The 17,540-nt window shown below is 32.1% G+C and overlaps 1 protein-coding gene and 1 pseudogene across 2 annotated transcripts in view; one reads left to right on the forward strand and one right to left on the reverse strand.

Annotated features, from left to right (window-relative positions):
* The window catches only part of LOC143257801 (uncharacterized), a 17,860-nt gene extending 14,795 nt beyond the window's left edge, over positions 1-3,065 (forward strand). The window contains exons 5-6 of the mRNA XM_076516833.1: positions 1,862-1,946; positions 2,955-3,065. Of these exons, the coding sequence (XP_076372948.1) occupies positions 1,862-1,946; positions 2,955-3,065 (196 nt within the window). The remainder of the gene's footprint in view (positions 1-1,861; positions 1,947-2,954) is intronic.
* A 2,747-nt stretch (positions 3,066-5,812) lies between these two features.
* Positions 5,813-17,540, reverse strand: part of LOC143256526 (cAMP-dependent protein kinase type II regulatory subunit-like) — a 36,925-nt pseudogene continuing 25,197 nt past the window's right edge. Inside the window, exons 8-13 of the transcript XR_013031395.1 lie at positions 16,982-17,084; positions 14,824-14,898; positions 10,875-10,940; positions 9,891-9,942; positions 8,877-8,945; positions 5,813-7,508 (exon numbers count right to left, since the gene is read on the reverse strand). The product of XR_013031395.1 is annotated as a cAMP-dependent protein kinase type II regulatory subunit-like (transcript). The remainder of the gene's footprint in view (positions 7,509-8,876; positions 8,946-9,890; positions 9,943-10,874; positions 10,941-14,823; positions 14,899-16,981; positions 17,085-17,540) is intronic.

Genomic DNA, 17,540 nt, shown 5'->3' on the forward strand with positions numbered 1-17,540 from the left:
GAATATTCTTAATAGTAAATTTTCCATACATACACATTTCTACTTACTCGAATTAAAATTTTATCAATAACTTTTATTCGATTGTGCAGATATTTAGCATGTAAAATCAATAATTAAGTAATAAGTCTGTGAAACAGTAAAAGGAAAACAAAAGAAATTTAACCACATAGTAACAATTTTCGAAATTAGAATGATTTTGGAAAAATCTGATAAAATATACAGAATGATTGACCATCTTTGCTAGCCATTCCTTATCATTAGGTAACAGACAAGAGCAAAGACAGTTAGTAAACATTAAGAGTCCCGCATCTTTAACTGCATTTATAGATATTTGACTGCCGCGCTTATAACTCAGTCATAGCTCAAAGTTTGGAGAGCGATTGTTCTAATATATCACGATCTATGAACCGTCAGTTTCATATTTGGCAAGCTAACAACTAGGGGTGCCTGGCTTCGCATAGCTATCTTCTCGAAATAAATTACGGTTCTTTAAAAATATTAAATAATATTTTATATCATGGAATAACCATCTCTACAAGTGAAATAACCTTCCAGAAACTTACAAGTAAGAAAGGTAAAGGGGTCATATGAGGAAAAGTAATGCATGTAAACGAAACAGGGACTTGTTAACAGTTAACTGAATACGTGAAAATGTATAGAAGGTTTGAAAGTGATCGGAGACTGTGACTTGGATAACTGTAGAATGTGATAGCAAATACTGGCTTTAACTGTTATGCATCAAAATAAAATTGTATTACTATATCGTGGAAAAATTTTACATTTCTCGTCCAAAGTATGTGTGTATTTCAATGTTTTGTAATTAATCTCTAAACTAATGTGGAGTCTAGTTAATAGGTGGCCTTTTACTATTATTATTTATTTATAAAATATACATTCACTGGTAAAAGTTGTTTAGGTCTATCATTATCATGTAAACAATACCTGTCGAGTTCACTCACTAGTGTTTCCCGCTAGTACAGCGGTATGTCTCCGGATTTACAACGCTAAAATCAGCGGTTCAATTCCCCTCGGTGGGCTGAACAGATAGCCTGATGTGGTTTTGCTATAAGAAAAACACGCTCACGAGTTCCTTTTTTTCTCCAATTTTTATTAAAATAATTTATTGTACTATGTAGGAGTCTATCTGCTATTATTTCGATATGTGCGTATTTATGCATAAATTCGGAAGATGTTGTTCTAGGTACTTTATAAGCTGTTGTGAGTAGTGTATTTTGTATTGTTTGTAGTTTTGTTTGAAGTAAGTTTTTGCTTACGTTTATCCATGCAGGAGCTGCATAGTCAATAACAGGTCTATCGTGTGTTTATATATTTTCATAATGTTGTCTGCCGTAGCTCCACTGTTTTTTGCCAGTTAGATTCCTAGCATAGTTTGTTCTTCGCCAAATTTTTGTTCTAATATAATTTATGTGGTTTACCCACGTAAGTTTTGAATCAAACGTAAGTCCTAATAATTTTGCTGATGTAGCAATCTGGAGTTATTCACCATTCATGTAGATCTCTAGTTGTACTTTTTTATGCTTAGTTAATTTTGTGAATACTGCTAGTTGTGTTTATTTTGATTCTGTATTTTTGACAACATTTATTCTGCATGATCTGTTTTCCAGAAAGTTTGACAGCCAGCGAATAGTTCCCCGCGGTAGTCTCATTTCTTGCATTCAGAACCGGAGACTGTTGTGCCATACAGTGTCGAATGTCTTCTCAATATCGAGAAAGCAAGCGACAGTGCATTCTCTTTTATTAAAACTATCTACAATTGCTTCGGTTAATCTAAGTGGTCTGTTGTTTGTCTGAATTTTCTGAAACCATTTTGCTCTTCTGATAATTTTGATGTTGTCTCCAGGAATGTAGAGTCTGTTACTAATTATTCTCTCCAGAATTTTGCCTACACAGCTGGTCAGGCTGATTGGTCGGTAGCTACTATTTGGGTTATTAGCTGGCTTTCCTTCTTTCTGGAACATTAATACATTTGCATGCTTCCAAGAAACCAGGATATATCCAGAATATAATGATAGATTAAAAATTGCTGTAAGATGTTCAAATAAATTCGGAGTGTCTTTCTTAAGAAGAATGGCTTGTATACCATCTTCGCATGGTGATTTATTTTTAGTGTTTGTAATTGCTTCTATGAGTTCTTGTGCCGAAATTGTGTTTATGTTGTTGGTTTGATAATTGTTTAAGTCTACTTGGAAGAGTGGTTTGAATAGTCCACTGTTGTTCATTATAGTTATTTACTTTATTATAGTAGTGCGTGTTCATGTTTGGGTCGTTATTTGTTTTGAACGCATTTTCTTGTTGTTGTATCTCCATTTGTTAGTCTTTTTAGGTGTGTCCAAAACTGTTTCGGGTCTGTTTTTTTCATTAAGTTTGGTGCAGAAGTCGTCCAATTTTTCTTGTTTTAATTGTTTAACTTCTGCTCTAATTTGGTTTCTTATTCTGTTTATTTATGTTTTTAATGTATCCATCTATTGTCTTCTTTGCTTTATTAGTGTTAACAGTTGTTTATGTGGTTTCCATGTGTTATTTTTAGTGTTATGTTGTTGTTTAGGTATTGTATAATTTGCTGCGGTTTGAAGACATTTCGTAATTATATGACAGTAGTTATCAATATCTATTTTATTTTTAGTTGTTGTTATAATTTTGTTTGGCAATCGATCGTCTAATTGTTTTTGGTATTCTTTCCAATTTGCTTTTTTGTAATCGAATTTTTCTTTTCTATGTATAATATTTTTATGGGGGGTGAGATCGAAGACACATCATATGGGTGTGTGTGTGTTTTTATGACAAAGTCAAATCGGACTATCTGCTGTGTCCACCGAGGAGAATCGACCCCCTGCTTTTAGCGTTGTAAATCCGAAGACTTACCACTGTCCCTGCGGGCGACCCTCGGCTGAAGGAAAGTAACCCTTCCACATTTGATATGTTTGTGTTATTAGGGTTTGTGGTGGGAACAAATTTCATACGGACGTCAATCATCGAAAGCACCATTTAAATGCGTGAATGCTCACAAATATTCTGACTTTGTAATGCAGTTTGTCACTGAATAGCTTTTAAATCTGCTCATGGGCACAGGTTTTCATAACTGGAATGAAGTTAAAAAACTTATTAACTGGTTGCTCTTGTAATTGTCATCTCTTTTCATACAAGAATACACAATGGTTTATGTGTGTTTTGTCTACCATTGGAACTTGAAACCCGGAATTTTACATTGTCAGTTTGAAGACTAACAGCTAACCTCTGATGAGGAGCACGTGCAACATTCTGACCTAGGAGTTACATTGTTTATAACATAACGAGTCAAATTGCTTATTTCTTGTTTCATAGGATAGTTACGTATTTTTCGACTTGAACTTGCGTGTTAGACGAAATGGAATCTTATGAACGTTAGATAGACCAGAAATGGTTACGTATTCCGGTGCCTATTTTCTGATTGGTCAAACATAGCGCAAACGTAATATGAATGCGGTTTTGGTGCTTCCATATCACATTCGTTTTGACTTCTGAGGAGAAAAGGTTTCGTTTTTTGTCTGAGATGACCAGAACCCGCTATGACTGTTTGGTGTTTAATCTGGAACTACCCTATTAAAAAGAGGTTCTGAGGAATGAAATATATATTAGTTTTAAAACTATATGGGATTAATCTTTAATTAAATGTTTTGAAAACAAAATTTTAACAACTGTCCCCGGTTTGCAGTTACATCATTAATGACGTCAACACTTTTGAACTCTAAGAAATATTATTAAAGGTCATATTTTATGTTCACCTAGATATACTATTTACAAGAAAAATATTATAAGTTATTATTATTCATCACAGGTTGTAATAAATTTCGATGTCAGGTTGATTTTATACCTAAATTTCGTTTTAATACATTGCAGGATGCAGTTCACTGACATTTTTCACTTCTGAAGAATAATTTAATTGGACATTTTAAGGAATATTCTTAGAAGGTGGTGAGTTCCAACTACTCGAGATTCTGATTCCCGCCAGTAATAGTCTCGAAATTATCACACGTTGGTCGTGTACTTATTTAAGATGTCATATATTAGGTTGTCCAGAAATACAAGTCCGAATTCTCACGCTGAAATTTAGAAGCTGGATACTGATTAACTTATCGTTGGTTGGTTTAATCCAACTTTTGTTGCTTACAAGGTGTCTTAATTGTCTGCTTTTTCAGCTCTACTCAGAGTATATTTCGTAACACCCAAGGCAGCGTGGACAAGAGGGACTTTCGTCTAATTTTCCTCTAAGACTTTAAACTTGGACGAAAAAAACTACCGAAACTATACGAAACATTAACCAGGCATTCGGCCATGGATCTGTTATTGAACGTAAAGTTCAGCGTTGGTTCCAAAGGTTTCGACATGGAGATCAAAGTCTTGAGGACCACGAAGATCATGGAGAGAAGCCATCTTTAGATGAAAACACATTAGGGGAAGCAGTTGAGACAGACCCTTGCACAACAGTACATGACCTTGCAGAAAAGCTAGGCACAAACAAATAAAGCATTGTCAATCACCTGAGTGCAATTGGAAAGATGAAAAAGTTGGATAAATGAGTCCAGCATCAGCTGACTGAAGATACACAAAATCGGGTTATAAGACCTGTCAAGAATGACGCTTCAAAAAATTGAACGAATTTGGAATCGAAGTTCTGCCTTATCCCCCAAACCTTTTCCCTACAGATTTTCAAGCACTTTAACAACTTCTTGAATAATAAAACACGTTTAAAATCAGGGGCTGCAGAAGAAGCTTTCATGGAGTTCATTGACCATAGAAACTTAGATTTCTACAGCAGGGGCATAAACAGCATTGTTACACATTGGCAAAAGTGTGTTGAAGTAAACGGTGCTTACTTTGATTAAAGCATGTTTTACAACACTGGTTTATAATTTTCCGAACTTCGCAGTTCAAAAACGACATTTCTTTCTGGACAACCTAATAGTTTTTAGAATCGATGTTTTTTTATTATAGCATTATTTTACTGTTCTTAACTAAATCACAACGAAACCCATGCCACTAAATGTATTACATTAATAAATTACGTCTAGAGGTAGACCAGTTCTTACAAGGACAATACATTTCTGAAATATTGTATTGTTTGTCAAATTGAATGTGGAATAAAATGTAAGAATATTTTATACGAAAACAATTTTGAATTCGCAAGTAAACATAGTTAATTTTTATGTGTGAATCCAGAATTAAATGTGTATCTCAAGTGAAGGAAAAAAATATTTCTTAACAGTTTGGTTTGTTCTGAATTTCACTCAAAGCTACACACGGGCTATCTCCACTAGCTGTCCCTAATTTTGCAGTGAATGACTAGAGGGAAGGCGGCAGCTAGTCATCACCACACGCCTCCAATTCTTGGGCTACACATTTACCAACACATAGTGAGATTTCCCACCACATTATAACATCCTCATAGCTGGAATGGTGAGAATCTTTGGTGGGGCGGAGATTTGAGCCCACAACCTGCTGATTGCAAATTGAGTGTCCTAACTGCTTGGCTGTGCCAAGCCTATTTGTTATAGAAAACCCACCACATTATGACATTCTCATAGCTGGAATGGTGAGCATCTTTGGTGGGGAAAAGATTTGAACCTATAAGCTGCAGATTGCAAGTTGAGTGTCCTAAACACTTGGCCATGCCAAGCCTATTTGTTATAGAAAATGCAAAAGAATTAATAAAGTGTAAAACGTTAATCTAAACCATGTTATCTGTGGATAGTTAAACCGAAGTCTAGTTTTTACAGCTTCTGCCATAAAAGTAATAATATGATCATTGTTTCTCTTGGAACACAATACTTTTATTTCATACAATAAATCCATAAATTATCCATTTAAAGAGCAATTACATAAGAATGACTGGTCAATAATAAAGTCACAACTCCATTTACAGCGTGCTGTTTTCATTAGAAAACATTGGTACTAAAAACAAAGTACTAATTTTGTAAACTACCAAATAACTTTATCTGTGTCTAAAACGAACATAAACAAACTAAACGTTTCTGAGTGTAAGGAAAGCATATTTAATAACAACAAACTTGAGAGAAAAATGTCTCAGCTACACAAGAATACGACACTAGTTACTCAAGTAATAAATGTTTGACACACACAAATAAATTAGAATGATTAACGCTAAGAAATACTAAAGTAATTTTTTTTTTCAGAATACTCCTAACATGAAAACATTATATAAGCACTGTACAAAAATCAGCATAAACTAAAACTGTGGGAACATGACAAAGGAAACTGAGGAAAAATAATTACAGTTAATTAGGTTAATGCTAATATTCGTATGTGGATACATGCAAGGTGCAATTCAACATTACTATCACAACATTTAAAATGTATAGACCTTTACTGAACAACCAAGCAATAGACAATGGTACTTGCTGGTACATGGGCAACAAACCTGCATATCACATCACTTGTAATGTACATTTTGATATATTAGTTATAAAAACAACCAGATAATTACATGAACTGCAATGAAACATTAAGGAAACATAGAAATACATGTTACATATATATATTGAAACATATCCAAGGAATCCTACTGACAATTCTGAATAACATGGAAACTACAAGAATGGTTAAATTAACATTTATTTATTATTCATAAACCTTATCACTAACATGAAACTGACATAAGTATTGTACTTTGTGTTCCCTTACAAAATCAGAATTTGTCCAAGTACGACAATTCAGCTATATAAATTTCAGTATCTTGTGTACCCAACTAACTCATCACAAATGTGTTGAGTTAAATAATAATAATCATGAAAAAAAAATCCCATCACTATGCTCATCTAAACAAGGTGTACTCAGGTAAATAAAACATGAGAACTTTATAAAGTCATCCGTTGTTCATAGAGATTAGTGTTACTCAGCAATATGTAATATCACCGGGAAACTAATAAAATGAACAATTGTGCAAAAGGATTTACTGATTAATGTTACTCTAAATTTATTACATCTTAACACTGTATTATCCAACACTGCAACTTTTGTAAACTTTTTCCGAGTAATCATAAATTTTATTCTACCAAATATTAATATATTAAAACTTTCTTAGTTAGTAACAAATACTACCATAATATAATAGTTGTGTATAAGTAAATTATTTTGCAACAGTAATAAAAATGCCTGCTCTAAATGTATCAAGTGAGTAACTGCTACTGATAGGCTTGTCATTTCACATCAGGTTCTGTTAAGATACATTTACATTTGGTGTCTTTACAAACACATGGGAATCACTGTGTGAGTTTAAGCAAGCTGATATACAGCTTAGATGGTGACTAGGGTTGACTCTGGTTCTAGAAACACTGGAAGAACAATATTTATGGGAAATATTCATCGCAGGTCACTTATATTTGCTTTTGAACCAAAGATTTTGATAAGCTGTTCATCATATTCTTCTATGTTACGCTTCATAATGTTCATACAAGGACCCAACAATCGTTCAAAAGCAAGTACGTCCAAAACTGAAAATAAACAAGTTATAATTGAAACCATTGCAACAAAAGCTTAAAGAAATAGAGTGCTGAACTTCCTATTTTAGTTATCTATTACTTAAAATAATTTCAAATTTTAAAATCTTTTAAAACATTAAGACATAAACATCCAAATTCTGGTCCATTTTCTTACACTTGTTCTTTCAGATTACACTCCTTATTGTCTTCTTTTAAAATCTCACTGTTATTTGACTTGTGCTCTTTCACTATTAAGTGGAAGCTTAAAACTTTGGTGGTCAAAACTCTAAAACTTATCACAGAAGTATCTGTTTCAGCAAAACTAAAATTAATAAACTTGCGAGTTATTATTAACTCCTTAAAACTGATCAGACACTCGGTATCTGGCCAAAAGTCCCAATTTACCCATCAGATAGTGACAACTTCCAATAACATTCAATTCTCTTTGGCTGGAAAATTATCCAAACCATGTTATCCATAATATCAAAAAAACTTTATAAAGTATAGTGATCATTATTAGGAAATCATGAAAATAGTTCTGACAGAACATGCAAAAACTTATAGGTTTAAAGAGTTGATAATTATACTGAGAGGCATTAAAAATGCAACATACATACAGTTAAACAATTTTAATATGTGAGGTTCAACATAAGTTTTGTATGAAACAACTCATTTTATTACTTGTGTTTTTAAAGCCACCCAGTATATAAAGATGAATATGGATAAGGTATGAATTGTTTTTCAACAGAAATGTTCAAGTACTGAATTGGCTTAAATGTTGTTTTATTATTTTTATAAAGTTTCACAAAATTAAATAACCACTCAATTATAAAGAAACAATTCAACTGCAAACCTTGCATAATTACACACACACACACACACACACACACACACACACACACACACACATATTATACATATAAAGTAGTTTAGCAAAATTAATATGTATGCCAATAAAGTTAGTAGTAGTTTATTAATTATAGGTAATTAAAACTTGTAATAAAGCTTTTAGTAGAACAAATAAATGTGTATTTTTGGCTTGACAAATTACAGTAATTGAATTTATATTTTTACAAAATATTCTTACATGTTTTTTAATTACCCAATTAAATATATACACTAGTTTCTCAAATTTTTGAACTATCATGTCCATAACTTGTGTTTATGGGAACTTTCAGATGCAGGATTTCTTTCAAAATGACAGTTGTTAGAATAGCAGATATTAAATTTAAGAAACCATTTTTCTCTAATATCACTTTCTAAAGCTGGCTATGTTACAACACCTAAAATCTTACTTGAATTATTTTCTCACGTATCACCCGAAAGACAAGTTTAATTATGTTTATTGCAAAACTGGTAAACACAGTATCTGTAACTTACATGCTAATTTCACAGTTCCAACTGCATAAGCAGAAGCTGCCCGAGGCTTGTGTGTAACAAGAGCCAATTCTGTAAGTACAAATTATTTTGTTAATTAAAATCAAAAGAAGGGGGGGGGGGCAAAAAGAAATTAATTATAGATTGCTAATCTAGTTAATAAGTGTAATTACAATAAGATTCTGTCAACTTGTAGCCTTCAAGACAAAAAACACTCAACCCTAGTATATAATTTTTGACAAATTGAATTAGAAAATAAATCTTACATTTTACTTATATTATAATTTTTTCAGAAACACACAAGAAGCAAAATTATTTATTTAATGGTTGTCAATGAAGGAAATAATATACTTTTTTTTTAACAGCAAAGTTAGAAGTATTAATGAATGAAATCTTTAACTTATTTACAAAAAGGATTTTTAGAAAACTAATACAATTAAAAAATGTTTCAGTGAAATACTTTTCTAAATTCTATAAAGTTATTAGAATTCCATTCCACACAGACATTTCTGGAAAGGAAAGGTTTGGTGTTTTTTTTAATTTCACAAGGACCCAAACCCAAGCAGTTGTTGGTCATACTTGTTTTAAGCTGCCAATGAGAATCTATTTTAGTAAACTTTGGGAGTGACATACGTGGATCAGTGAAAAATCCGTACGTGTAAAACCATAATTTTTTTGTTTGTTTGTTGGGTTTTTCAATTTTGTACAAAGCTACACAAAGGTTATCTGTGCTAGCAATCCCTAATTTAGCAATGTAAGACTGGAGGAAAAGCAGCTAGTCATTACCAGCCACCATCAACTCTTAGGCTACTTTTTATTTTACCAACAAATAGTGGGATTCACCATCACATAAAAATGGCCCCACAGCTGAAAGGGCGAGCATGTTTGATATGGTAGGAATTCAAACCCGTGGCCCTCAGATTACGAGTCAAGTGGTTTAACCACTTGGCCATGTCAGGCCAGAAAGAAAAGGAGGTGAGCAACTTGAATCAAAGTAAACATTTTTCTTGGTCTTACCACCAAAATATTGGCCTTTACTCAACTTCAATAGTTCCTTTTCTTCTCCAGACTGAAAAACAGAAAATATAAAATTTGGGAGCTACAGTATATTTTGTCAATGTTTAATGTCATCAACAGGAAATGGTAGGTAAAAATAGTTTCCTACTATATTAGCAGGTAATGAGTTATGATAAAAAAAAAAAAACCTTTATTTTTACTATATTCAAGTTACAATGCACATTTTCTTAGAGGAAAGCCACATTGGGCTATCTGCTGAGTCCACTGAGGGGAATCTAACCTCTGATTTTAGCATTGTAAATCTGTATACTTACTGCTGCCAGTGGGTGACACAATACATAATAAAAAAAAAGTTACCTAATAAAAATAATTCAAATAGTGATTACATTTGAGCATGCATGAACACATACATCACATTAAAACAAACATGCACATGTACAAGAAAAAGATACACACATCATACTAAAAAAAATAAAGAAATTACTAAATACACATAAATGATGTGTGTATCTTTTCTCGTACATATGTACGTTTTTCTAGTGTGACGTATGTGTTCATGCATGCTCAAATATCATACTCGATATATCATACACATCATACTAGAAAAAAAATAAAGAAATTACTAAATACACATAAATGATTCACTATGGAAATATTTCACTAAACAGCTTAGGTTTTTAGCTCTAATTCTCAATCCTAAAAGAAATAGATTAATATCTAACGAGTCTGTATATCAGACAGATGTGATAAATTCAAAATAAGCTAGTCAATCTGCCAGATTAAACCACTAGGGCTCTTGATGTGAGTTATGTCATAAAAAACAACTGCAATGGATAGGATGACATTTGAGTATAATGAATGAACACTTACAACTACAAGTGCACCATCTTTGACTTGGTCATGCAAATACAAATTAAATTCAAGTCTACAGTAACTTTAAAATGAAAGTTACATAACACAGTGTATATATAAATTAGTTCTTACCTCATTTGTCATCACAATTCGAACAATACCATTCTCAACAAAATACATTCCATCACCTTCTTCACCCTATGTATAATATACAAGTCCATAATGTATGTCAAAATTTCGGAAAACTAGACGACCTTCAAACGTATGTAAATTAAAAAGTATTGTTAAAGTAATGATTACAGATGTGAAGATACTACATTTTTGTAGCATTATGATTTAGTGCAAAATATTCAAGTTTTTTTTACATTTTATTATAAGTTATTTAATTCCTAAGGAAGTTAGTAACTTGAGTTTCAACTCAACAACCTATATTGTAATAAATCTCAATAATTTAGTTTCAAAATGAATTATGGTCCAAATAATATATGGTATTACTGAACTCACATTCTACATTTTCAGATACGATAATCACAAAAGAAGACTAGTTCTAAGAACAGATATGTTTGCATGCTTTGGATATTTGCATAAATCTACATTATGGTCATTCCTAATTTGGAACTGAAAGATTAAAGGGATGGCAGCTAGCCAACAACTTCCACTACCAACCATTTAACTACTCTATCTAAATAATGCACCTGTAACTACAGTATGAAAAACAGTTAAATTACACTTAATTGAGAATCATGAACTCTCGTAACTTACGTTAACTAGTAGGTAATTCTTGCTACATTAAGAACAGGAGATAGATCAGTGTTAAAGACCCTATGAGGATGTGTTAAAGTTTGAAATTAAACTGTTAATTTTGTATGTGGAATCATAAAAGTCTTTGAACATTAGCTCTTGGAGAACTATTGGTTTTTGCTATGTCAGTTGTCCGAAAATTCAAACCAGAATTCTAGACTCAGATGTACTATATACATACAGAATGAAGTACCAGCAATATAATTGTTTTTATATAACAAGCTTATAGTGAACAAGTTTTATTATAAGAATACTTTCAAGCACAACATTAAAAAAAAAAGGGGGGATATCATTTGTTTTATGTGCAATGATTTTATTACATCTGTGACAAGGAAGTAGGGGCATAATACACTGATCTAGCATGTTGCCAAATAAGCCAATCACAACACAGTTTTCTATCACATGATGAAAGTGAAAATTTTAAATATGGATTGAACTGATGCATTATAATAAAAGAAAAGGTCACAATGTATTAACTCTACGCATTGTCAAGGTCAATTACAGGTTAAACTGGATTAATATATCATGTCATATTGAAATAAGATGAGATTAGAAGTTGCTAGTCTATTAAAAACAAAAAAAAATGCTTGAGTGAACATGGATGACTTCCAATCAGAATAGAGATTTTGCAAGTTTTATTGTTAATGTGTCATTAGCTGTTTAGCACATTAGCTAGGTTATTGAATACAGTATTGAAACTATGTTGAACACAGGAAAATAATTTATTACCACATGAGAGAAGATGAAAGCAGACTTAAATGTAAAAATAAGAAGAAATGAAAACTTTAGTTCAGATGTTTGTGTTTTTAACACATGAATAATATCAGTATTTCTTCTTTTTTATCTACTGCAAAATTTTATATACGAACACTTCTTTCAATAGCATATATTTTATGTTTTTATTACATAACAATGTATGTTTCATTTTCATATTTTTTAAACAATGACAACAAAATTAACTGTATGTGGTTTCTGAGTTGCTGGAGTCTTTTAATGTAAAATATGTGCACTAGTCCTGTGTGGGAAAAAACAATAAAGAAATATCTGGAGCTGTAAGAACATAAATAGATGAAGACTGAAAAAATTAGTTATTGTAAACATGTGCAGATAGTATGTATTCCAAAAGAAATACAAATTAACCTGAATATTACCTAAGAAGGTCAAAACATTGTTCCCCTTGTCAATAAAAGTGTTAATATCAATACTAGCCATTCTGATATATACACAAACACACACACACACACACACTGATGGCAAAAAATCCTAAGGCCAATGAACATAGACAAAATATGCATTCTATGTTGTTAGACTCAACCACTTATTTGAGTAGAGCTTCAAAAGATGACAATAAGAAAAGGGAAAAATAAAAATAAAAAACTTTTTTAGCATTTAATAGGGAAAATGTGAACACTGAAATTAGTCTAAATACGAGCTGGTCAAAAGCTACTGAAATGAAACATTAATCAATAAACACGTAACAAAATTTAGTCAATTGTGTTCAAGCATTAGCATTGTCAACATCTCCCACTGACATCTCCTGTGTTACATTGGATAAAAACATGGGAAAGGATAAAAATTTGACAGAGTTTGAAAGTGGTAGAATTGTCGAGCTGCAAAAGCAAGGTCTCTCTCAATGTACCATCGCTGGCGAGATTGGACGTAGTAAAACTGCTGTTGCAAATTTCTTAAAAGACCCTGAGAGATACGAAACAAGAATTTCAAGTGATCGACCCAATAAAATTTTGCGGCGTTGAGCAGGAGGATTCGATGGGTTTTCGGCAAGACACCAGCCGATCATCTAGCCAGGTTAAGGCCCTTATGGATGCAAAATGCAGCTCAAGAACAATAAGGTGACATCTACGAGAGAAAGGCTTTAAAAATCGTAAACATCTTCAAAGGCCACACACCTCCTTCCACATCATGAAACAGCTCAGTTAAACTTTGCTGAGAAGCACCAAACATGGAGCGTAGAAAAGTGAAAGAAGGTTTTGTTCTCTGATGAGAAAAAATTAACCTGGATGGTCCAGATGGCTTCCAACGTTACTGGCATGATAAGGATATCCCACCAGAGACATTTTCTACACGACACAGTGGAGGAAGTTCCATCATGATCTGGGGTGCTTTCTCCTTACATGGAACAACAAAGCTTCTGGTTATACAGGGGCATCAAACAGCAGCTGGCTACATTGGCATGTTGGAGAGAGCATTCTTATTGACTGAGGGCCCTCACTTGTGTGGAAATGACTAGATCTTTCAGCAGGACAACTCTGCAATCCACAATGCCCGCAGGACAAAGGACTTTTTCATAGCAAATAACATGATTCTTTTGGACTATCCAGAGTGTTTCCCCGAACTGAACCCCATTGAAAATGTTTGGGGATAGATGGCAAGGGAAGTCAATAGAAATGGATGTCAATTCCAAACAGTGCATAATCTTTGTGAAGCCATCTTCACCACTTGAAATAACATTCCAGCCAGCCTTCTGCAAATGCTTATATCAACCATGCCAAAGCAAATGTTTGAAGTTATTCTCAATGACGGCCGTGCAACTCACTACCGAGACCTCTTGTTGGGCACTTCCTACCCTATTTAGGACTTCTTTTTGGTATGGTCTTAAACTTTTGACCAGCTAGTATTTAGGCTAATCTCATGGTGTTCACATTTTCCCTATTAAATGCTAAAAAGTTTTTTATTTTTATTTTACCTTTTCTTATTTTCATCTTTCGAAACTCTACTCAAATAAGTGGTTGAGTCTAACAATGCAAAATGCATATTTTATCTTTATGTTCATTGGCCTTAGGATTTTAGCCAGCAGTGTATATTAAATGGTTGATACTTTATGAGCATTATGTTGCAATGATGTAATTGATAACCTGTTAAGGTCTAAAAGAAAGTATTCTCCACGAGTTTAACATTAGTTTTGTCATGACAAACTAGATTTCACCATTAATATCTGAATTAAGTTATTTCACATGAAATTGACATCGAAATATTGATCAATATTTCTTTAAAGATTATCATATTATACCTCTCAAATAGTTCCAGACCTGGAGAAAAAAACTGATAATTTACTCAGATTTATATACACTTGTTACTTTACCCAGATCTGGATAGATCTATAGATTTTATCAACTCTGAGAAGACAGTTAACCCTTCTGATCAACTCTGAGAAGACAGTTAACCCTTCTGAAATGGACCTATACATCACACTTTTACATAGTATTTCTGTAGACTGAACCCTGAAAATAAAATTAAAAAAATATTTGGAGAAAATACTAACCTGTTTAATTATTATATCCCCATCGTTATAGCTTTTGGGCATCAAGGCATCACACAAATTCATTATTTCAAATGACTGAAAGTTTTACAATAAAATAAGATTCAATTAATCTTGTACATTTACATTTCTGAAATACAAGTAACTACACATATACATAAACGTACAGGTTTCTTATGTGTTCCTACTTCTACAAGAACCAGAAATTTACATCCAAATGATTTTCTATACCATCCAGAATCTGGGCTCACTTAATTTGGCACACACAGACTACATCATTCTGGGCCTCATTATTTTCTTTACATGGATCAGATATTTTATCTTCTATGGGATGAATAATTAATATTTGTGTAATAAAAATATTTTAGAGGTTGGCTTTATTGCAGTCATGATTGTGTATTTAATCTGTAACAGAAAACAATCTATTTGTGTGTTAAATGAGTACAGCAGCAGCCAGAGTATCATCTCTTCTCTCTGCAATTGTAATTTTCTTTCTTTTTTTTTATGTCATAAACCAGTTCAACAAAACTGAATAAAATACAAACAAAACAAAGAAACTTAAAATACAAATATAAGTTATAATAATGTATTGGGAAAACCAGGGACCTTTTGGTCCATCTCAGCTGTCCCATACTTTATGTCAAACAAAAAGTTTTAAATAAAGTAAAAAACAAAATCCACTTTAGAGCCAGCTCTTATCATTCATATATCTACCAAACTCTCATTTAAACTATCTCAAATTTACTGCCTCCAATCCTTTCTGTTGACCAACCACCTGTTTGAAATATAACACTGTCTTAGCTGAAGACACATCTTACCTTCCCTAAATCTATATTTGTGTTCCCTAGTTCTATAATTACATAATTAAGTATGAAGAATCAACATTATCAATTACTGATGCTGAGAAACCCATTATGTATCTCAGAATGGCTGTTACATGCATTAACACTTATTAATAAAGCAGAGAACAATGTTGAAATGTCATTCTTTGCTTTATTAATAAAAGTGTTAATATCCATACCAACCATTCTGAGACACAACACTATCATTTATTTTTACAAGCTTAGACACTTCAGTTAAGTCCCCTCGAACTCCATGAAACTACTAGCCCACAATAAAATGTACATGACTTCATAAAAATTATCATATTTGAAATTACAGTTAATCAGTTGGTTGTTTTTCATAAATATATACGTTTATTTGGCCACCAACAATAACACTAAATGAACTAATGTATGCTATGTTCAGTTTTCACTCTTTCATTTTATTATGTAACTTGGATCAATAAAACTTAACTTGCTCGATGCTATATGTATACCAAAACACAAGAAATTAACAAAAGTACAACACTAAATTACTTCTGAGAGAAAATGTAAAGGCATCAAAACATCTTAATTTTAATAATGGCACAAGTATAGAAAGATTTGAATTCACATGTCCTGATGAAAATTCAAAAGCTTATACAATGTATAGAGAAAATTACAAATATTAAGTGGTGCAATTTGTACTAAAGACATAATACTACTGTTAGAAATACTGTATAACACTAAAGAAACATTCTTCAGAATTTTAAATGTTGTTTTAAATATCATAATTATGACTAAGTTACTTGATGTACAATGTTCATCATAAACTTGGGAATACACTGAAAAAAAACAACTTGTTTTAGAAAGACATTGACTATTTAAAAACATATACTGTACTACGAATTCACAAACTGGAACATAACTGGTGAAACTGAAATCATACATACACTATATATTACAAACAATGAGACATTCACTGATTGTTACAATGCATGTGTATTTAAAATGTACAGTAGCCAATTTGAGTCCACCTGCTGAAATGAAAGAAGCTCATGGAATGGTTTTTGGTTGCGTCATCGGTGGTGACCATGGTGTGTGTTTTAAAAAAATGTTTATAAACAAAAACACAATAGACACACGTTGGACTTCGTACAATATTATGAAATACTTAAAAATTACAGAATAATTTTAGCCTCATAAACAATATTGTAGTTATTTCCCTGCAATTTATATTTATGTATTTAATTTTATGAGTAAAATGGAAATATTTTTATTAATATACACATGATAGTGGCAAAAAACATACTTCAGATAATATCCTTCTAAATCTAAAATGTTTAAATAATCAAGCTTACATTTAGGGACTGTAACATAGGAACTCCTTCCAAAAGTGTCTCATACTCTTTCCTCTTTTTTGAAAGCACCTTTAAGTACAATTTTCCTAAAGACTTGTCGACTCTGCAGCAAAAAAGTTGAAGTAATAAATTAATTTTAACTAACTGAAGTGCATATTCATATAACTAGTCCCTCCCTACAACTGACATTTTATTTTACATAAAAATGTTCAACCATAACCACACACATAATTAAACTTTATACACATTAATATCATGAATATTTTTGCCTTTCTTTTCATTTCAAATTTTCAGATTTTGAAACATTATACATTACTCAACATGGTTTTTTGGAGAATAACCTTTATAATTTTGTGACACAAAATGGTAAATACAAAACATTAAAAAATTAATCTGTGTGAAAATAAGTGAGTAATGGAATATAAGTTACTATTCTTAAACAAATAATTTCCTGTTGTTTGTGAAAGCAGATTAACACAAGTTCTAGCCAAGCAACCAAACACAGATCACACTACTACAAGCAGCGAGATGACAAAGTCCCATAAAATAATAAATATGT

The sequence above is a fragment of the Tachypleus tridentatus genome, chromosome 7 (genome assembly GCF_004210375.1).
Source record: "Tachypleus tridentatus isolate NWPU-2018 chromosome 7, ASM421037v1, whole genome shotgun sequence".
NCBI classification, from domain to species: domain Eukaryota; kingdom Metazoa; phylum Arthropoda; class Merostomata; order Xiphosura; family Limulidae; genus Tachypleus; species Tachypleus tridentatus.